The 22,473-nt window shown below is 41.6% G+C and overlaps 1 protein-coding gene across 5 annotated transcripts in view; it reads left to right on the top strand.

Moving 5' to 3' along the window:
• Positions 1 to 22,473, top strand: part of N4BP2L2 (NEDD4 binding protein 2 like 2) — a 128,925-nt gene that overhangs the window by 28,831 nt on the left and 77,621 nt on the right. For 4 of the 5 annotated variants that reach the window (XM_080662151.1, XM_080662152.1, XM_080662153.1 and 1 more), the window contains exon 6: positions 9,895 to 10,041. In XM_080662151.1, coding sequence (XP_080518277.1) covers positions 9,895 to 10,041 — 147 coding nt within the window. Of the gene's footprint in view, positions 1 to 9,894; positions 13,872 to 22,473 lie in introns of those variants that run through there. The other variant, XM_080662154.1, reaches the window with a different exon arrangement.

Here is a 22,473-nt window from a genome sequence, read left to right as displayed (position 1 = left end):
CCATAACCTTTTTACCTGGTATTTTCATCTTGCTCCCTCTTTTCATCTTTACTACTACAGCTCTATAATCCCATAACCAAGATCCTTCAAATCAATGTGTTTTGGAAATCATATTTGGGGGTGTTAGAAAGGTAATATAGTGATGTCAAAACACCCCCTAGCAGAGTTTGGGCAGCTTGTCATAATCCAGTATCTTACTATATCTATGGAAAATCATGACTAAGCAGTCTAAGTAGTTAAGAAACACTACATAATCTATTGTCAGTTCAAGAAGATCAGGCTGGAGGGTGGAAAAATGGCGGTGGAATAGACAGACGTGTCCGGAGCCTTGTCCCGGAGCAGATACAAAGAACAGCTGAGGGTCGCACAGGGAGTGTCTATTGGAGAGTTAAGGGACAGCTATAGTCCAGGAGAAGGTGGGAGACTGCTGGACGGGGTCCCCTGACTGGGCAACCCTCACTGCTGGTGGGTTCCCTCCCGGAGCCACCAGCTCGGACGCGGAGACCGCGCCATCTTGAAGGGGAAAGTAGATGTTATCGGAAACCTGAAACTCTACAACTGCAGCACCCACTGAACAGCTGTGAACCCCAGAACACCGGTCCCCAATTGGCGCAAACACGCGGATTCAGGGGAGCTCTACACTCCACCACAGAAAGGTCAGATTTCACCTGGGATAAGGTGAGGTCTCTGGTCCCGGCAGGACAGAGAAACGCGTGCACTGCGGGAGCTGGAGGACCGGGGGAAGTCTGCACCTAGAAAAATCCGTGGCTGTTGGGGCTGGCATGATGCGTGAATGTGGAAGGGGGTCCTCAGAGCTGCTAACAGAGGGGATCTCTAAAAAGCAACCCATTTTTATCTGACGCAGAAGGACAGCCTAAAAATTTTGGGAGTGTACCGGCTGCTTGGACACAAGGGGGGAAAGGGGATTACGCAGGCTTCCACGCAGACCCGGAGTTCGCACACTTGTGCTTCCTACTCTTTGAATCCTTGCTTCTAATTACTGAGCCCAATACATAGGATCACCCAGTTGGGACACCCTAGGAGACTGAAGGGGAAAGTTGTTTTTCTGGAACCTGGGGATCAGAGCAGGGAGTGACCGTCAGAGAATCAGCTCTGGGGTAGCCCACTCCCACAAACAGGTATTGAGTGCCACAGGGAAAGCAGGATCTAAGCACAGGCTAGAGAGGACCTATAGACCCGGAGGTCAACCCAGAAACACTGCCACCCAGGGGCTGACTCACGAATTGACTCTTGTGTAATCACAAATAAAGGAATACAAGAAAGTAAGACACTCCGCCTGCTTAAAAATCAGGACTGGTTTACAACACTGAGAAACAGTGGAACGCAGGAAACTGCAATACTGTCCTGACTGGGAAACAGGCGTGCCAAACAGAACAATAGAGGAAGTGAATGACCTTCACTACTGCACATTTTATTTTTATTATTTTTTATTTTTTTTTATTATTACTTTTTTCTTTTTCATCTTTGGCTTACGAAACTAATTTTTTTTTCCTCACTTGATTTTACCTTTTCAATTATTACATTTTTATTTTCAATCAGTATTATTACTACTACTATTTTACCTTTTTTTAAAAAAAAAGTGTCATTTTATTTTCTCTTTATTTGAATTTGAGATTAGTGCTCTACATTCTATTTTCAACTTTCCTTTAGCATCATTCTACTCTATCTCAACTCTATCTTTATGCCATCACTCTCTTCCTAACTTTTGGCCTTTTGTTGTCCTGTTTCTCTTATCCTTTTCCTGCTTTAGATTTTCCCTATTCTTTTTTTTTACCCCCTGATAAAACTTCACCCTACTTATATATCTAATTTCCAATCCCCTACTCCGAGTTCATACACACCTCTCTCTTGTCTGTCTTCACTATCCAAAAATTGTTTTTCTCTCTGTCCTTTTGTTGTTGTTTGTTCGAATGTTGATTATATCTTTTTTTATGCTTGTTTGTGAAATTCTTTTGCTTATTCTTTTTGGTTTTGTTTTCTTGTTTGCTTTGTTTTTGTTTTTTTGCATCTGTTTGTCTTCGCCTCACTTGATATTAATTGTTGTTTGTAGTTTGTATTGATTTCCAGGTACTTGTTGCTGGCATTTGCTGGCATTAGTGGCTGTTCTATTGGAGTTTACCCCCATGTATACAGTTTGTTCCCCTTTTCTTCTTATTCTCTTTCTTTTCTCTCTTACTTTTTTTTTCCTTTTCCCAATTTCATTTTGGCACTCCTTTTTTTTTTTTTTTCCTCTCTTCTTCTTTCACTCCTATCCCCTAATTTGCCTTTCTCTGGTGGTCACCTTTCTTTTGGGGTTATTAATATTGTGAATACATTTCTGTACAGTGCCTTGTGTTGTGGTACTTGGTTGTGTTGTATTTTGTGCCTTTAAATCAACACAGGAGAGAGAGAGAATTACATAACCCGACACCCGGAGAAGAAGAGACCATGGGGAGACAAACAGCCCGCATATGAAAGAAAAACAGGCATCACCAGAAAAAGAAGTAAACGAAATGGAGGCAAGCAACCTGCCAGAGAAAGAATTCAGAGAAATGGTCATAAGGTGGCTGAAAGAATGGAAGACAAATTGACAATATGAGTAAGAACCAAGAGGAAATTAACAAGAACCAAGAAGAAATGAAAAATGACATAGCTGCTGTAAAGAACTCAATAGAAAGCATCAAGAGTAGATTAGAAAAAGCAGAGGACCGCATCAGTGAGCTAGAAGACAAGGTAGGAAAAAATACCCAAGTAGAGCAGCTTCTAGAAAAAAAAATTAAAAAGCAGGAGGAGAGCCTAAGGGAACTTTGGGACAACACGAAACAAAACAACATCCGCATAATAGGGGTGCCAGAAGTAGAGGAAACTGAGCAAGGAATAGAAAACCTGTTTGAAAAAATAATGACAGAAAATTTCCCTGATATAGGGAAGAAAAACTCCACACAAATCCAAGAAGCTCACAGAGTCCCAAGCAAAATGAACTCCAAAAGACCGACGCCAAGGTACATTATAATTAGAATTGGCAAACACCAACGACAAAGTAAAAATCTTAAAAGCGGCCAGAGAGAGACAGAAAGTTACCTACACAGGAACGCCCATCAGACTAGCAACTGATTTCTCAACAGAAACTCATCAGGCCAGAAGGGAATGGAATGAAATATATACAAAGTCATGCAAAGGAGGGGTCTGAATCCAAGAATACTGTACCCAGCAAGGCTATCAATCAAAATTGAAGGTAAAATCAGGAGCTTCACAGACAAAAAAGGACTAAGGGAATTTATTACCACCAAACCAGCGATGCAAGAAATGCTAAAGGGTCTGCTGTTAAAAAAAAAAAAAAAAAGAAATAGGAAGCGAAGAAGGAACACAGGGGTAAAGAATAAAAATGGCGACAAGTACCTATAAATAATAACTTTAAATGTAAATGGATTAAATGCCCCAATCAAAAGACATAGGGTAACATATTGGATTAGAAAACACGACCCATATATATGCTGTCTACAAGAAACCCACCTCAGAAAAAAAGACGCACACAGACTGAGGGTGAAGGGATGGAAAAAGGTTTTTCAAGCAAATGGAAATGAAAAAAAAAAAAAAGCTGGGGTAGCAATACTTATATCTGACAAATTAGATCTCAAAGTGAAGGACATAACAAGAGATAAGGAAGGCCACTTCATAATACTAAAGGGAGGAATCCAACAAGAATAAATAACTCTGGTTAACATATACGCACCCAATACAGGAGCACCTAAATACATAAAAAAAACTCGTGGAGGATAACAAAGGAGAGATTGACAGCAATACAATCATAGTAGGAGACTTTAATACCCCACTATCACCATTGGACAAATCCTCTAAACAAAAAAACATCAGCAAAGAAACATCAATTTTAAATGGCTCACTAGACCAGATGGAATTAATTGACATCTTCAGAACATTTCACCCCAGAGCCACAGAATATACATTCTTCTCAAGTGCACATGGGTCATTTTCAAAGATAGACAATATGTTGGGTCATAGGCAAAGTCTCTTCAAATCAAGAAGATAGAAATCATATCAAGCATCTTAAATCACAGTGAAATAAAACTGGAAATCGACTACAATAAAAACAATAAAAAAAAATCAAACACATGGAGACTAAACAGCATGCTATTAAATAATGACTGGGTTACCGGAGAGATCATAGAAGAAATAAAAAACATCATGGCAACAAACGACAATGAAAACACAACAATCCAAAATCTATGGGGCACAGCGAAAACACTCTGGAGAGAGAAGTTCATAGCTCTACAAGCCTACTGCAAAAAAACATGAAACAATGGTAATGAATTACCTAACCCTACAACCTAAAGAGTTAGAAAGAGAGCAACAAGAAAAGCCCAGTGTAAGCAGAAGGAAGGAAAGATCAGAGCGGAGATAAACGACATTGAAACCAAAAAAAAACAATACAAAAGATCAACAAAACCAAGAGCTGGTTCTTTGCAAGGATAAACAAGATTGATGAACCTCTAGCCAGGCTCACAAAGAAGCAAAGAGAGGACCCAAATAAACAAAATCAGAAATGAAACAGGTGAAATAACAACAGACCCCACCGAAATACAAAGGATTGTTAAAAAATACTATGAACAACTCTATTCCAACAAACTGGACAACCTGGAGGAAATGGACATTTTCCTAGAAAAATATAACCTTCCAAAACTCAGGAAGAATCTAAACATCTCAATAGGCCAATAACTATGGAAGAAATTGAAGCAGTCATCAAAATGCTTCCAGCAAACAAAGCCCAGGCCAGACGGCTTCACAGGGAAGTTTTACCAAACATTCAAGGAAAAACTAAAACCTATCCTCCTCAGACTATTCCAAAAAATTCAAGAGGAAGGAACACTTCCAAGCTCCTTCTGTGAAGCCAGCATCACCCTAATACCAAAACCAGATAAAGATAACACAATGAAAGAGAATTACAGGCCAATATCCCTCATGAACATAGATACCAAAATCCTCAACAAAATTCTAGCAAATCGGATCCAGCACTACATCAGAAAGATCATACACCATGGCCAAGTATGATTTATCCCAGGAATGCAAGGATGGTACAATATCCGCAAATTAATAAATGTGATACATCACATAAACAAATTGAGAGCTAAAAATCACAGTCATATCAATTGATGCAAAAAAAGCATTGACAAAATCCAACACCCCTTCTTGATAAAAACTCTCAACAAGGTGGGAATAGAAGGATCATACTTCAACATAATGAAAGCTATATATGATAAACCCATAGCTAATGTCATACTCAATGGGCAAAAACTAAAATCATTTCCCCCAAGAACAGGAACAAGACAGGGATGCCCACTCTCACTACTCCTGTTCGACATAGTACTGGAAATATTAGCCATTGCAATTAGACAATAAGAAGAGATAAAAGTACTAGAGGAATCCACAGGCAGAAAAATCTCTGACATATGCCAAAGCAATTTCTTCAATGATACTGCTCCTAGGGCGATGGAAACTAAAGAGAAAATAAACAAATGGGACTACATCAAAATAAAAAGTTTTTTGCACAGCAAAGGAGACCATCAATAAAACAACAAGAAAGCCCACTGCATGGGAGAACATATTTGCCAATGATATCAACGATAAGGGTTTAATCTCCAACATTTACAGGGAACTCATGCAGCTTAACAAAAAGAAGATAACCCTGCCGAAACCGGTTTGGCTCAGTGGATAGAGCGTCGGCCTGCGGACTAAAAGGTCCCAGGTTCGATTCCGGTCAAGGGCATGTACCTTGGTTGCGGGCATGTCCCCAGTAGGGGGTGTGCAGGAGTCAGCTGATCGATGTTTCTCTCTCATCAATGTTTCTAACTCTCTATGCCTCTCCCTTCCTCTCTGTAAAATATCAATAAAATATATTAAAAAAAAAAAAAGATAACCCAATCAAAAAACGGGCAACTGATCTAAATAGACACTTTTTGAAAGAAGACAGAAGGCCAAGAGACATATGAAAACCTGCTCAAAGACACTAATCATCAGAGAGATGCAAATCAAAACAACAATGCGGTACCATCTCACACCTGTCAGAATGGCTATCATCAACAAATCAACAAATGACAAATGTTGGCGAGGATGCGGAGAAAAAGGAACTCTTTTGCACTGCTGGTGGGAATGCAGACTGGTGCAGCCACTGTGGAAAACAGTATGGAATGTCCTCAAAAAACTAAAAATGGAACTCCCATTTGACCCAGTGATCCCACTTCTAGGAATATGTCCCAAGAAACTAGAAACACAAATCAGTAAGGATATATGCACCCCTATGTTCATAGCAGCACAATTCACCATAGCTAAGATTTGGAAACTGCCTAAGTCCCCATCAGCAGATGAGTGGATTAAAAAACTGTGGTACATCTACAGAATGGAATACTACACTGTGGTAAAAAAGGAGTTCTTACCATTTGCAACAACATGGATGGAGCCGGAGAGCATTATGCTAAGTGAAATAAGCCAGGCAGAGAAAGATAAATATCACATGATCTCACTCATTTGTGGAATATGATGAACAACAAACTGATGAACAAAAATAGATCCAGAGGCAGAGAAACATCAATCAGAACATCAAACCTCAGGGAAGGTAGGGGAGGGTGGGGCTAAGGGGTGAGATCAACCAAAGGACTTATTTGCATGCATGTAAGCCTAATCAATGGACACAGACAACAGGGGTGTGGGCATGAATGGGAGGTGGGCGGTAATGGGGGAATAAGGACAAATATGTAATACCTTAATAAAGAAACTTTTTTAAAAAAAGAAGATTGGGCTACAAAATGAGTACATGTCTGGTTATGTTTTGCTGCTATATGAGTGAACAAAAACCTGAGTTTTCAGAGCATTTTAGGTTTTAGAATTTGTGTTAAGGAATTGTGGACTTATATTACTTTCAACCCTGCTCTTCTGTTTGTGTTGACCTTTATCCCTTTCTCCTCACAGTGCTGGTTTTCCTGACTATGACTTTTTTTTCTTCACTTTCACACCCCTCCCTCCCTTTTGATAAGAACTTTGAGATAAAATTCACATAGTTTAAATTTACTTATTTAAAGTGTATAGTTCAGTGGTTTGCAGTATATTCACAGAGTTGTGCAACCATCACCTCCCCTTTTTTAAAAAATATATTTTATTGATTTTTTACAGAGAGAAAGGGAGAGGGAGAGAGAGTTAGAAACATCAATGAGAGAGAAACATCGATCAGCTGCCTCCTGCACACCCCCAATTGGGGATGACCCCGCAACCAAGGTACATGCCTTTGACCAAATTGAACCTGTGACCCTTCAGTCCAAAGGCCAGTGCTTTATCCACTAAGCCAAACTGGTTAGGGCACACCTCCCTTTTTTTAAATCATTTTTTTAAAATATATTTTATTGGTTTTTTACAGAGAGGAAGCGAGAGGGATAGAGAATTAGAAACATTGATCAGAGAGAAATATCCATCAGTTGCCTCCTGCACACTCCCTACTGGGGACGTGCCCGCAACCAAGGTACATGCCCTTGACCGGAATTGAACCTGGGACCTTTCAGTCCGCAGGCCGACGCTCCATCCACTGAGCCAAACCGGTTAGGGCTAAATCATTTTTATTTTTCACACCTCAGTTTGCCCTCTTCCAGCTTAAAGTGCTATTCTGTGTTGTATCCAACTAATTTAATTATTTCTCCCTTGTCTTTTATTCCTTTGATTACCTTACTTTCCCTTTCTGACTTATATGCCATGTGTTCATATATGAATAAATAGATAGATTTACTAATATATGGTATTATTTACCTGCTCTGAGTATATTGCACCTCAGGTAAAAGAGAAGTTTAAATAAAAAAGATATTTGTTCATCAACAAATGAGTTGATGAAATACAATTAGAATTTGTTTACATTTAAGGGACTGTTGAAATTTATTACAAATCTTAATATAAATTGATTTTACAAACTAAAATCAGTTTAACTGATGTCTGGTATAGTTTGCTTTTTTGTATAAAATTGAGTGAATCATCAAATTGGTTATCTTGCCAATTTTAAACCTGAGGTCTCTTTTTTAGTCTTCTATCTTATCTTTTGCTTTCTCTTCTTATCTTTAACACTAGAGGCCTGGTGCATGAAATTCGTGCACAGGGGTTAGGGTGTTGTGTCCCTCACCCCAGCCTGCACCCTCTCCAATCTGGTATCCCTCTCACAATCCAAGACTGCTGGCTCCCAACCACTCGCCTGCCTGCCTGCCTGCCTGATTGCCCCTAACTGCTTCTGCCTGCCAGCCTGGTCGCCCCTTACTGCCCTCTCTTGCCAGCCTGGTCGCCCCTAACTGCCCTCCCCTGCAGGCCTGGTCACCCACCAACTGCCCTCCCCTGCAGGCCAGGTTGCCCCAGCTGCCCTCACCTCCCGGCCTGGTCACCCCCAACTGCCCTCCCCTGCAGGTCTGGTCCCCCCCACCTGCCCTCCCTTGTAGGCCTTGTTCCTCCCAACTGCCCTCCCCTACAGGCCTGGTCTCCCCCAACTGCCCTCCCCTGCTGCCCTGGTCGCCCCCAACTGCCCTCCCCTACAGGCCTGGTTGCCCCAACTTACCTCCCCTGCAGGCCTTGTCCCTCCCAACTGCCCTCCCCTGCAGGCCTTGTCCCTCCCAACTGCTGTCCTCTGCAGGCCTGGTCCCCCCCAACTGCCCTCCCCTGCAGGCCTCGTCCCCCCCACCTGCCCTCCCCTGCAGGTCTGATCTCCCCCAAATGCCCTCCCTTGCAGGCCTTGTTCCTCCCAACTGTCCTCCCCTGCAGGCCTGGTCCTTCCAAATGCCCTCCCTTGCAGTCCTGGTCCACCCCTACTGCTCTTTCCTGCTGGCCTGATCACCCACAAGTGCCCTCCCCTGCTGGCCATCTTGTGCCAGCCTTCTTGTGTCCACATGGGGGCAGCCATCTTTGTGTGTTGGAGTGATGGTCAATTTGCATATTACCTCTATTATATAGGATGAGCACCAATAGTTTTGAAAAGTAAACATTCCTTCTGTGTCCTTTTTCTGGGAAAAATGAATTAGTAAATCTAGAACTATAACATTAAATGTGTAATACATTCCTGTGTGTTTTGCCATGTCCAAGTCAAGTTATGGAAAACAGTGAGGATAAAATAAGTTGTAAAAAGTTCTTTGAGGGTCAAGAATAATTTTTAAACCTCTTCTTCTTTTCATAAGTAAATTCACAGAAAAAAGTTTATAAAATACAAACGTAGGACATGTTCTAAAATAAGTTTTAAAAAGTGACAAATATTTTATATGGATTTTTGTAAGTCCTACAAGTCCACTCAATTCTATAATTCTCAAAACTGACTCTCTTGCCTGACCGGTGTCGCTCATTGGTTGAGCGTCAACCTATGAGCCAGGAGGTAATGGTTCGATTCCCAGTTGGGGCACATGCCCAGTTTGTGGGCTTGACCCCCAGTGTGGGACGTGCAGGAGGTAGCTGATCAATAGTTCTATATCATTGTTGATATTTCTCTCTCTCTCCCTCTCCCTTTCTCTCTGAAATCAATTAAAAATATATATTAAAAAGAAAACTGACTCATAATCCTTTATTTTTTAAAAGAAGGGAGATTTAATTCAGCGGTTCAGTGAATCAGTAGTTAGTTCTGTGTGATGAAGATTTAACTATTTAACATTTTGCTCTGATTTATGGTATCTTTAAACCTTTTAAAAATACTGTTAAAGTTTTTTGAGAGAGCCATTATAAATTTTTTGGTATAAAATGCAGGTAAATGAGATGTATCTTCTAGTATTTATTTGCTAAAAATAATTTAGAGTCGGTACTCTTACTCTGAAACAACTTACTCTCTAAGCTTATAAATTCTTTTAAAAGAATTAAAATCTTTTTCTTTTTTGTTAGGAGGAATAAACACGGTGTGTCTCGAAAGAAGATTGCTCAGATGTTGGATCGTTATGAATATCAAATGTCCATCTCTATTGTAATGAATTCAGTGGAACCGGTGCACAAAAGTACACAAAGACTTCCTCCCTCAGAGGAGAAACAGAGGTGGGGAGGCTCTCTAGGCTCACACAATCAAGTATGTGTCACATTCAATCAATAAGGTGGTTATTTTCAGCTAACACATTTGTTGCTTGCCCTTAAAAAACATTAATAGCCTTTCTTGAAGTTTAAAGTTTTAGATTTTAAAAAAAGACTACATTGCACCACAGAGGATATTCCCAGCTGTTGTTTAAATTCTAAAGTGTAAATAAAAATTAAGTAAAATTGTATTTTAAATGTTTTTATAATCTTATGTTGTTATACCTTCAGTAATAATGAATACACATGAGTGAGTAGGAACTAGAATGTTTTCTACAATTGAATTTTAAACTAATTTTATCTATTTTGTAAATAGTGTTGAACAGTTTTATAGTTCATACTCCAAACTGACTTTTCATAAAATTTTAGTATTTTTCCTTAAGCACCTTAAATATGTAACAAATACTTCCTTAACTGGTTTGGCTCAGTGGATAGAACATTGGCCTGCAGACTAAAGGGTCCCGGGTTTGATTCTGGTCAGGGGCATGTACCTTGGTTGCAGGCTCGATCCTTGGCCCTGGTCAGGGTGCGTGTAGGAGGCAACAAATTCATGTGTCTCTCTCACATTGATGTTTTCTCTCTCTCTGTGTCTTTCCCTCTCCCTTCCACTCTCTCTAAAAATAAGTGGAAAAATAACTTCAGATGAGGATTAACAACAAAAAATAATAAAATAAAAAGAAATACTAACCTTTTTTTCCTTATTCATAGTATATTCTTTTGACCTTTTTTTTATTGTTTTGTTTTGTTAATCCTCACCCGAAGATAATTTTCCCATTGATTTTTTTTTCTCTATTGACTTTTAGAGAGTGTGGAAGGGATGGAGGGGGAGAGAAAGAGAGAACAATTTGGAATATAAGGAAACAGACAGAAAACACCCAACTAGAACAGAAAAAAAATGATGGTATTAGGAGCCTCTGGGACAACTTTCAGGGTACCAACCATCGCATTATGGAAGTGCCAGAAGAAGACAGAAATTGAAAACCTTTAAAAAAAAGAAAACAAGAGAAACTTCCCCAACCTGGTGAAGAAAATAAACATACAACTTCAGTTAATGCAGAGTATCCCAAACAAGATGAACCCAAAGAGGCCTACACTAAGAAACGTCATAAATAAAATGCCAAAGCTTAACCCTGGCTGGTGTGACTTGGTTGGTCATTGTCCTGTGCACCAGAAGATTTGCCAGTTTGATTCCCGTTCAAGGGCATATGCCCGGGTTGCAGGCTCAATCCTTGGTGGGGGAATGCAGGAGGCAGCCCATATATGTTCCACTCTCACATTGATACTGTTCTCTCCCTCTCCTTTCCTCTCTCTAAAAATCAAACTATTTTTTTTAAATGCCAAAGGTTAAATATAAAGAAACTCAAAAAAGGGGACAGCTATAATACTTGCAACAATAAAGATAAATTTTAAAAAGTGGGAGAATCTTGAAAGCAGCAAGAGAAAAGCAGTTAGTAACCTACTTAGGGAGCTCCAAGAAGACTGTCAGCTGATTTCTTAACAGAAACTTTGCATGCTAGAAGGGATTGACAGGAAGTATTCAAAGTGATAAAAAGCAGGGCCCTACAATCAAGATTATCCAGAAAAGCTATCATTTAGAATAGAAGAACTGATAAAGAGCTTCCCAGACAAGAAAAAGCTACAGGAGTTCATTACCACCAAGCCAGCGTTACAAGAAATGTTAAAGGGTCTTTAAGAAGTAAAAGAAAATGATTAAAAAATATGAATAATAAAGTCATAAAAAAATGAAATCCTACAGTTTGTGACAACATTGATGGAGCTGGAAGGTATTATGCTAAGTGAAATAAGTCATTCAGAGAAAGATAAATACCATATGATTTCACTTATGTGTGGATCTAAAGAACAATATAAACAAACAAACAAAACAGACCCCTAGGTGCAGGGAAAAGATTAAGTATTGGCAGAGGGGAGGAGTGTTGGGACTGGGTGAAAAAGGTGAAGGGATTGAGAAGTACACATTGGTAGTTACAAAATAGTTTATGGGAATGTAAAGTACACTGTAGGAAATATACTGGAATAATTATGTATGGTGCCCCTTGATAATGAAAATATCAAAAGGGAACACTTTGTAAAGTATGTGATTATCTAACAACTATGTTGTATTACTGATACTAACATAATATTGAATGTAAACTGTAATTGAAAAAGTTTTTAAAAAATAAATAAGTTAAAATATATACTGTAGGAACTCATTAAATACTAGCTGAAGGATTTTTATACTCATTCTATTATTAACAATATTGACCCCAAGTGTATTTTCTCCTTAGACCTGTCCTCTGAATGCCAGTCTTTATAATATAATTGATTACCTGACATTTCCACTTTCAAGCCTAAAAAATTGAACTGTGATCTTCTGTCTTATTCCTGGATCTCCAGGATTTCCTTGCACAGCAAGTGGATCTACTATCCATCTATTTATTTATTTATTTATTTTTTTTAATCTTTACTGTTGAAAGTAATATGTCCCCTTTTTTCACCGATCGACCCCCTTCAGCGCACCCCCACACCAGGCCCTCACCACTCCACTGTCTGTGTCCATGGGCTTATGCATATATGCATACAAGGTCTTTGGTTGATTACCTCCCACCCTCCCCTGCCTTCCCTCCAAGATTCCATTCTCTGTTCCATGTTTCCATGTGTCTGGATCCACTCTGCTCATCAGTTTTATTTTGTTAATTAGATTCCATATATGAGTGAAATCATGTGATACCTGTCTTTGACTGACTGATTTTAATTCCTTGATGCTCTCCAGGTCCCTCTGTGTTGTCTGAAAGAGTAAAAGATCCTTCTTTTTTATAGCTGCACTAGAGGCCTGGTACATGAATTCAGCCTGGCTTGTGGGATCGGTCTGAAACCAGCTCTCCAACATCCCCGGAGAGGTCCTGGATTGCGAGAGAGCACAGGCCATGCCAAGGGAACCCACCAGTGCATGATTGGGGCTGAGGAGGGATGTGGGAGGTTGGCCAGCCGGGGAGGGACCACGGGAGAGCTCCAGGGCATGTCCGTCCTGTCTTGCTCAGTCCCGATCGGCTGGACCCCAGCAGCAAGCTAACCTACTGGTCAGAGCGTCTACCCCCTGGTGGTCAGTGTACATCATAGCGACTGGTCAACTGGTCGACTGCCCCCTGGTGGTCAGTGCACGTCATAGGGAGCAGTTGAACAGCTTTAGCTTATCATTAGTATATTAAGCTTTGATTGGTTGAACGGCTGACCAGACACTTAGCATATTAGGCTTTTATTATATAGGACTAGAGTCCCGGTGCACGAAATTCATGCACTTGGTAGGGGGGATCCCCCAGCCTGGCCTGTGCCCTGTCACAGTGCGGGAGCCCTGCGATCAATCACCCCAAAGAGGTAGGGCCAGGGCCCACCCACCCATCTGGGGCTCCTCGATAGATTGCCCCAAAGAGATAGGTCAGAGCTGGGAGGAGGCAGGACCCCCAGGCAAGCCTCGCCTCGAGGAGCCAGGGGATCCCCAGGCAAGCCTTGCCTTGTGGAGCCGGGGGACCCTCAGACAGGCTTCACCACATGGAGCCAGGGGACCCCCAGGCAGGCCTCGCCAGTCACGCAGGCAGGCCTCACCGCATGGAGGCAGGACCCCCAGGCAGGCCTCACTGCGCAGAGACGGGGACCCCAAGGCAGGCCTCGCCAGTCCCCCTGGTAGGCCTTGCCACGTGGAGCGGGGGGACCCCCAGGCAGGTCTCATCGGACCCCCAAGCAGGCCTCACGCGGAGCCGAAAGGAGGCTGAACCACCACCACCCCCCCCCCCCCCGGCAGGCCTCGCCACGTGGAGCCGGCGAACCCCCAGGCAGGCCAAGCTGAGCCGGGGGACCTCCAGGCAGGCCTTGCTGCACGGAGCTGGGGGACCCCCAGGCAGGCCTTGCTTTGCGGAGCTGGGGGACCCCCAGGCCGGCGCAACTGGGAGGAGGCGGGACTCCCAGGCAGGCTCTGTGCCATGCACGCAGTGTCAAGTCCAGCCCCGCCCACCTGTGTGCACACTGTGTGCACAGCCATCTTGTGACGGCGTGAGTGCATCATAGCATGACGACCACTTAGGCTTTTATTAAAAGGATAGTATTCCATGGTATACATGTCCCACAGCTTTTTTATCCACTCATCTACTGATGGGCACTTAGGCTGTTTGCATATCTTAGCTATTGTAAATTGAGCTGCTAAGAACACAGGGGTGCATACATTCTTTCTGATTGGTGTTTCGGTTCTCTTAGGATATATTCCCTAGAAGTGGGATCACTAGGTCAAATGGCAGTTCCATACTTAATTTTTTGAGGAAGCTCCATACTGTTTTACATAATGGCTGCACTACTCTGCATTCCTACCAGCAGTGTACTGGGCACACCCTTGACAGCACTTGTCATTTGTTGATTTGTTGATAGTAGCCATTCTGACAGGTGTGAGGTGATACCTCATTGTCATTTTGCATCTCTCTGATGATCAGTGACTTTGAGCATTTTTGCATATGTCTCTTGGCCTTTTTTGGAAAAGTGTCTATTTAAGTCCTTAGCCCATTTTTTCTTTGGGTTGTCTTCCTTTTGTTAAGTTGTATGAGTTTTTTATATATTTTGGATATTAAGCCTTTATCAGATGTATCATTGCCAAATATGTTCTCCCATATGGGCTCCCTTTTCATTTTGTTGATAGTTTCTTTTGCTGTGCAGAAGCTTTTATTTTTATGTAGTCCCATTTGTTTATTTTCTCCTTAATTTCCTTTGCCCTAAGAGATGTATCTGTAAACATACTGCCACGTGAGATGTCTGAGATTTTGCTGCCTATGGATTCTTTTAGGATTTTTATGGTTTCACACCTTACATTTAAGTCTTTTATCTGAGTGTATTTTTGTGTGTGGTATAAGTTGGTGGTCTAGTTTCTTTCTTTCTTTTTTTTTTTTTTTTTAGTGTATCTCTAATGTTCCCAACAACATTTATTGAAGAGACTGTCTTTGCTCCAATGTATGCTCTTGCCTCCTTTGTCAAATATTAATTGAGCATAATGGCTTGGGTCAATTTTTGGATTCTCTGTTCTGTTGCATTGATCTATATGCCTGTTCTTGTGCCAGTACCAGGCTGTTTTGAATACAGTGGTTTTATATTATAATTTGTTATCTGGTATTGTGATTCCCTCCAACTTTGTTCTTCTTTCTCAATATTGCTGCAGCTATTCGGGATCTTTTTTTGGTTCCATATACATTTTTGGAGTATTGGTTCTCGATCTGTGAAATAGCTGTCAAGTTTTGGGTGTTGATTTTGTATCCTGCTACATTACCAAATTCATTTATTAAATCTAGTAGTTTTTTGGTGGACTCTTTAGGGTTTTCTATGTACAATATGTCATCTGCGAATAATGAGAGTTTTACTTCCTCCTTCCCAATTTGGATACCTTTTATTTCTTCTTGTCTGATCACTGTGTCTAGGACTTCCAGTACTATCCTATCTAATAAGAGTAATATGCAAATTAACCATCACTCTGCTACACCCACAAGCCACGCCCACCAGCCAATCAGGAGTGAGTATGCAAATTAACTCAACCAAGATGGCTGCGGCCACAGAGCAGGAGGGAGGCTTGGGTTTCCCCAGCGATGGAGGAAGCCAAGCTTTCCGCACACTCTGGCCGCCCAGGCCTCCGCTTAAGGCTACAGAGTTTCAATTATAGAAAATACATTAATCCCAACAAAAATGGCGGCAGCCACAGAGCTGGAGAGAGCAGGAGGCTAGGGTTGCCCCCAGCGATGGAGGTAGCCAAGTTTCCACAGCCCTGGCCTGCTTTGGCCTCTGCTTAAGGCTACAAAGTTTCAATTATAGAAGATAAATAAACCCCAACAGAAATGGCTGCCGCCATGGAGCGAGCAGAAGGCTTGGCTCCGCTCCAGGCTACAAAGTTTCAATTGTAGAAGATAAATCCCAGATACCAGGGTCTTCACTTGGGTCGTCGGGGGACGTGGCCAGCCTGCAAACCACCATGGGCCCCTCGCCCAGGCCGCCCCACACCCCAAGGGAACCCCCACCCTGATCTGGGACACCCTTCAGGGCAAACCAGCTGGCCCCCACCCATGCACCAGGCCTCTATCCTATCTAATAAAGGAGTAATATGCAGATTGACCATCACTCCAACACACAAGATGGCTGCCCCCATGTGGTCAAAGATCCTGCCCCCATGTGGACACAAGATGGCCACCACAAGATGGCCAGCAGGGGAGGGCAGTTGGAGGAGGGACCAGGCCTGCAAGGGAGGGCAGTTGGGGGCGATCAAGCCTGCAGGGGAGGGCAGTTAGGGGTGACCAGGCTGGCAGAGGAGGGAAGTTGTGGGCAAACAGGCTGGCAGGGGAGCAGTTAGACATCAATCAGGCTGGCAGGGGAGTGGATAAGGGGTGATCAGGCTGGCAAGCAGAAGCAGTTAGGGGCAATCAGGAAGGCAGTCAGGCGAGCAGTTGGGAGCCAGCAGTCCTGGATTGTCAGAGGGATGTCCGGCTAAACAGGCAGTCGGATATCCCTCGAGGGGTCCCAGATTGGAGAGGGTGCAGGCTGGGCTGAGGTACACCCCCCCCCCCCGCATGAATTTTGTGCACCGGGCCTCTAGTTTATATATATAAAAGGCTAAGCGACCATCTGACCAGTAGCTGTGATGCGCAGTGACCACCAGGGGGCAGACATTCAATGCAGAAGTTGCCAAGCTGCAGTGACTTGGCAGCCGCGGTTCTTGGGTGACCCATCCTAGAACCAGAAAGGAGGGAGCCTGATTCTGGGTTGTGTTACCCGAGAACTGCCCTCTTGTAATCTGGGACCCCTCAGGGGATGTCGGAGAACCAGTTTTGGACCGATCCCTGCAGGCCAGGCTGAGGGACCCCACTCACTCTGCAGACGCCCTTTGAGCCGTGACACCGCCCCAGGTGCAGCCAGCTGGGGAGGGACCACAGGAGGTTGGCTTCAGGGTGTATCTAGCCCATCTCGCCCAGTCCCACCCCACCATCCACCTTCTAATTAATTTCCTTTCAATGTGCACAAATCTGTGTACTGGGGCACTAGTATTGAATAGGAGTGGTGAAAGTGAACATCCTTGTCTTTTTGCTGTTCTTAGGGGAAATTATTTTAGTTTTTGCTCATTGAGTATGATGTTCACTGTATGTTTGTCATATATGGCCTTTATCATGTTGATATGCTCACTCTAGTCCCACTTTGCTGAGAGTTTTTATCAGAAATTGGTATTGGATTTTGTTGAATGCTTTCTCTGCGTCTATTGATATGATCATGTGATTTCTTTCAATTTGTTTATGTGATGTATCCCATTTATCAATTTGTGAATATTGTACCAGTCTTGCATCCCTGGAATAAATCCCACTTGGTCATGGTGTATGATCTTTTTAATATATTGCTGGATCCGATTTGCTAAAATTTTATTGAGGATATTAGTATCTGTGTTCATCAGGGATATTGGCCTGTAATTCTCTTTGTAGTGACTTTATCTGGTTTTGGATTTAGGGTAATGCTGGCCTCATAAAAAGAACTTGGAAATGTTCTGTAATCTTGGGTTTTTTGGAGTAGTTTGAGGAATATAGGTATTAGTTCCTTGAATGTTTGGTAAAATTTCCCTGTGAAGCCATCTGGACCCAGGCTTTTGTTTGCTGGGAGTTTTTTGATTACTGCTTCTATTTAATCAGTTGTTATTGGCCTATTCAGGTTTTCTGATTCTTCCTGATTCGGTTTTGGGAGATTGTGTTTTTCTAGGAATTTTTCCATTTCATCCACATTGTTGGCATGTAGTTGTTCATAGTATTTTCTTACAATCTTTTGTATTTCTGTGTTGTCAGTTGTTACCACAGCTTTCATTTCTGATTTTATTTGGGTCCTCTCTCTTTGTTTCTTGATGAGTTTGTTTAACAGTTCATCCATCTTGTTTATCCTTTTAAAGAATCAACTTTTGGTTTCATTGATGTGGGGGGGGGCGGTTTTTGTTTTGTTTTCTTAGTCTCTCATATCATTTATTTTTGCTCTAATATATTATTTCCTTCCTTCTACTTACTCTGGGCTTTGTTATTGTTCTCTTTCTAGTTATTTAAGTTGTAGGGTTACATAGTGTATTATTAACTTTTCTTGTTTTTGAGGTAGCCCTGTAGTGCTATGAACTTCCCTCTCAGGACTGCTTTTTCCGTGTCCCAGATTTTGGGGTGTTATGTGATCATTTTTATTTGTTTCCAGGAAGTTTTCTATTTCTTTCTTGATTTCTTTATTAAGCCCATTCATTGTTTATTTAGTCTCTATGTGTTTGAATGTTTTGGGGTGTTTTTACTGTAGTTTATTTCTCATTTCATTCCACTGTGAAGATGCTTAATATCATTTTAATCTTCTTGAACTTGTAAAGACTTGTATTGTTTTCTAACATATGGTCTATCTTTGTGAATGACCCATGTGCACTTGAGAAGAATGTATATTCTGTTGCTTTGGGGTAAAATGTTCTATAAACATCAATTAAAACCATCTGATCTAGTATGTCTTTTAGAGTCACTGTTTCCTTGTTAAATTTTTGTCTGGAAGATATATCCAATGAAGTCAGCGTGTGTTTAAGTCCCCTACTATGACTGTATTGTCAGTCTCTCCCTTAAAGTCCTATAGAAGTGTGTGTGTGTGTGTGTGTGTGTGTGTGTGTGTGTGTGTGTGTATTTAGGTGCTCCTATATTGGGTGCATGTATGTTTACTAGAGTTATATCCTCTTGTTGGGTCAATCCCTTTAGTATTATGTAGTGATCTTTGTTGTCTCTTGTGATGGCCTTCATTTTGAAGTCTGTTTTGTCAGATAAGACTATTGCTACTCCAGCTTTTTTTTCTTTTCCATTTGCATGGAAAAAATTTTTTCCAGCCTTTCATTTTCATCCTGTCTGAGTGTTTTGTTCTGAGGTGAGTTACTTCATAACTGTAATTTTGCTACTGTAAATATCTGTGTTTTCCGATAGTCATAGGCTCTATAGCAACGGCTGTCAACCTGTGGGTCGTGACCCACAGGTTGAGAACCGCTAGCAGGGTCGCCTAAGACCATCGGAAAACACAGATATTTACATTACGATTCATAACAGTAGCAAAATTACAGTTATGAAGTAGCAATGAAAATAATTTTATGGTTGGGGGTCACCACAACATGAGGAACTGTATTAAAGGGTCGCGGCATTAGAAAGGTTGAGAACCACTGGGTTAGATGGTTTCAACAGGGTGGTGCAATTGCTTCTGCCTGGAAGCTAATGGTTATTCTCAGATACTCAGCACCATGTGGCAAGGTGTTTTCCAATAGGATGGTTCAGCTTTCTCCTCCCACCTTCTCCCCTCTCCCCGCCCTCCCCCCCTCCCCAGCAAAACCGCCTAGATAGCAATTGCCTGCATGAGAAAGATGACCTCCACACCGGAAAGAATGTCTCAGCATAGGAAAACTGGGTGTCTGCATTCTGAGTTCTAACCCTAGAGCAGGGGTCGGCAAACTCATTAGTCAACAGAGCCAAATATCAACAGTACAACAATTAAAATTTATTTTGAGAGCCAAATTTTTTAAACTTATTCTATCGCCACTTCTTCAAAATAGACTCGCCCAGGCCGTGGTATTTTGTGGAAGAGCCACACTCAAGGGGCCAAAGAGCCGCATGTGGCTCATGAGCCGCAGTTTGCCAACCACAGCCCTAGAGCCCCCATCCTAGCTTCTGCTTAGCTCCAATCCACTCTGCCCTCCCTCTGCCAAAGCACCAGGTTAGGGAAGTGAGTGGCACCACAGGAAATTTTGTGCTTTGGCCTTTTAAGTGGATGTCTGCATTTCCAGCCATCTCTCTCTGGTAGACAGCAACCCTGCTGCTTTTCCCAGCCAGATGTTATGTAGGTACCCTTCTTAGTTCTGGTGCTCTCTGCTGGGGTGCCAGCTTGGGGATTAGACCTCAGAGTTCTCAGTGGCAAACCCCCACAGCTGAGATATCTCTCCAGAATTTCAGTTGTTGTGTATGGGAGCCCAGCCAGCTTTTTCGCCCTTCCGCTCCTCCTACCAGTCTCTATGTGGTCGCTACTTTCTGTCCTCGGTTATCAGGGTTCTCTCTAGTGAGTCTTCCACTGATTATTTAGGAAGTTTTTCTGTGTTTTAGTTGTGATTCCAGTTTGGTTCTGGGATCCTGTCTGTGCAGCATGCACTTACTCTGCCACCATTTTCGGTCTTTCCCATCCATCTATGTCTGCAAGCCAGAATCTTGTGTGTCATCTTCAATGCCTCCTTTCTCCCTTCATATTTAATCCATCAACTGGGGTCTGTTGATTTTTCTACTTAAATATCTTTTGAGTCTATCTCTATTTTTGACTGCCATCTTTCTAGTTTGAATTATCTTTTACTGAGACTGGGGTTCCCACATCAATACTGGCTCTGTTCTAGCCCTTTATCTCCACATTCTAACAAGACTGAGTATAAAGTACACATAGGAAAGTGCTTAAAGAGCGCAACAGATTTTCAAATGTGAATATATCTATGTAACCAGAACCCTGGTCAAGAAATAGAACATTATCAGCACCTTAAAAGCCCTTATAGGCTCCGCAATGCCTGAATAATCTTTGTAATCATACGTAAAACCTTCCACAAGCTTCCCATTGCTGTCAGGATAAAGACCAAAAACCATAACATGATATTTAAGGCCCTGGTTGATGGTAACTTCTATGTTTTGATTCAACCTCATGTTTATTATTATTCTTACTTTCTGTGTTCCAGCCCTAATGGGCACTTCTCATTCCTTGAGTGTGCTATCTGTTTTCTCTTGCTGGAAAATTTAATGCGCACACATCCCTTCCATACTCATTCTTCAATTTTGAGCTCTTCAAGGAAGCCTTTTTGGATATACCTGGTTTGGTGAGGTCCAAATTACATGTTATATGTGCTCATATACTTTTATTAATTTGTATAAATAAAGGCATAAACCTTGTTTTATTGTGGTTTGCTTTATTGGTCTCTGCAGGTACTGTGTTTTTTTGTTTGTTTGTTTACAAATTAAAAGTTTGTAGAAACCCTGCATTGAGCAAATATACCAGTGCCTTTTTCCCAGCAGCATTTGCTGACCTGGTATCTCTGTGTCTACTTTAGTAAATCTTGCAGTATTTCAAACTTTTTCATTATTTTTGTTATGATGATCTGTTATCAGTTATCTCCAGTATTAATATTGTTATTGTTTGGGGCCACCACAAATCACACCCATATAGGAACACAAACAACTAATAAATGTGTGTGTTCTGGCTGCCCCATCAACCAACCATTCCTCTGTCTCCCTTTCTTTAGGCCTTCAACAGTATTGAAATTAGGCCAGATGATAACCCTGTAATGGCCTGTAAGTCTTCAAGTTAAAGGAAGAGTTGGGTATCTCTAACTTTAAATCAAAAGCTATAAATTATTAAGCTTTGTGAGGAATGCATGTTGAAAGCCAAGGTAGTCTGAAAGGTAGGCCTTTCACACCAAACAGCCAAGTTGTAAATGCAAAGGAAAAGTTCTTGAAGGAAATTAAAAAGTACTACACCAGTGAACACATGAATGATAAAGCAAAAAGGCCTTATTGCTGATTCGGTGAAAGTTTTAGTGGTGTGGATAGCTTCTATCCACACTATTCTCTTCAGACAAAACCCTAAGATTTAAATTCTGCAAGGATTGAGAGAGGTGAGGAAGCTGCACAAGAAAAGCTTGAAGCCACCAGAGATTAGATCATGAGGTTGCAGAAAGACACAGTCTCCGTAACAGAAAAGTTTAAGATGAAGCAGCAAGTACATGTAGGAGCTGCAGCTAGTTGCCCAGAAGATATAATGAAGATTATTAAGGAAGGTGGTTACACTCAACAACAGATTTTCAGTGTAGCTAAAAAAATTAATGAAGGTGGTTACAGTTCCAACAGATTTCCTTATATTGTGAGAAGATGCTATCTAGACATTGATAGCTAAAGAGGTGAATCAATGTCTGGCTTCAAAGCTCAAAGTGCAGGCTAACTCTCCTGCCAGGGGCTAATGCAACTGGTGACTTTTAAATGGAATTCAGTGCTTCCATTCTGACCATCTTAGGGCCCCTAAGAATTGTGCAAAATCTTCTCTGCCTGTGCTCTCTTTATATTTTTTAAAAGCCTGGGTGACAACACATTGTTTACAATATGGCTTACTGAATATTTTAAGCAGACTATTGAGATCTCAGGGAAAAAAAAAAAAAAAAAAAAAAACTTCTTCAAAAATATTATATCATTGACAAGGGACCTGACCACTTAAGAGCTTTGATAGAGATGTACAATGAGACTAATGTTTTCATGCCTGCTAGCATAATATTCATTATGCAGCCCCTGGATCAAGGAATAGTTTTTACTTTAAATTAGTCTTACTATTTAAGGAATA

Source organism: Plecotus auritus (genome assembly GCF_963455305.1).
Source record: "Plecotus auritus genome assembly, chromosome: 3".
Lineage (NCBI taxonomy): Eukaryota > Metazoa > Chordata > Mammalia > Chiroptera > Vespertilionidae > Plecotus > Plecotus auritus.
Note: the sequence above shows the minus strand (reverse complement) of the source record. Positions and strands in the feature narration are given on the sequence as shown.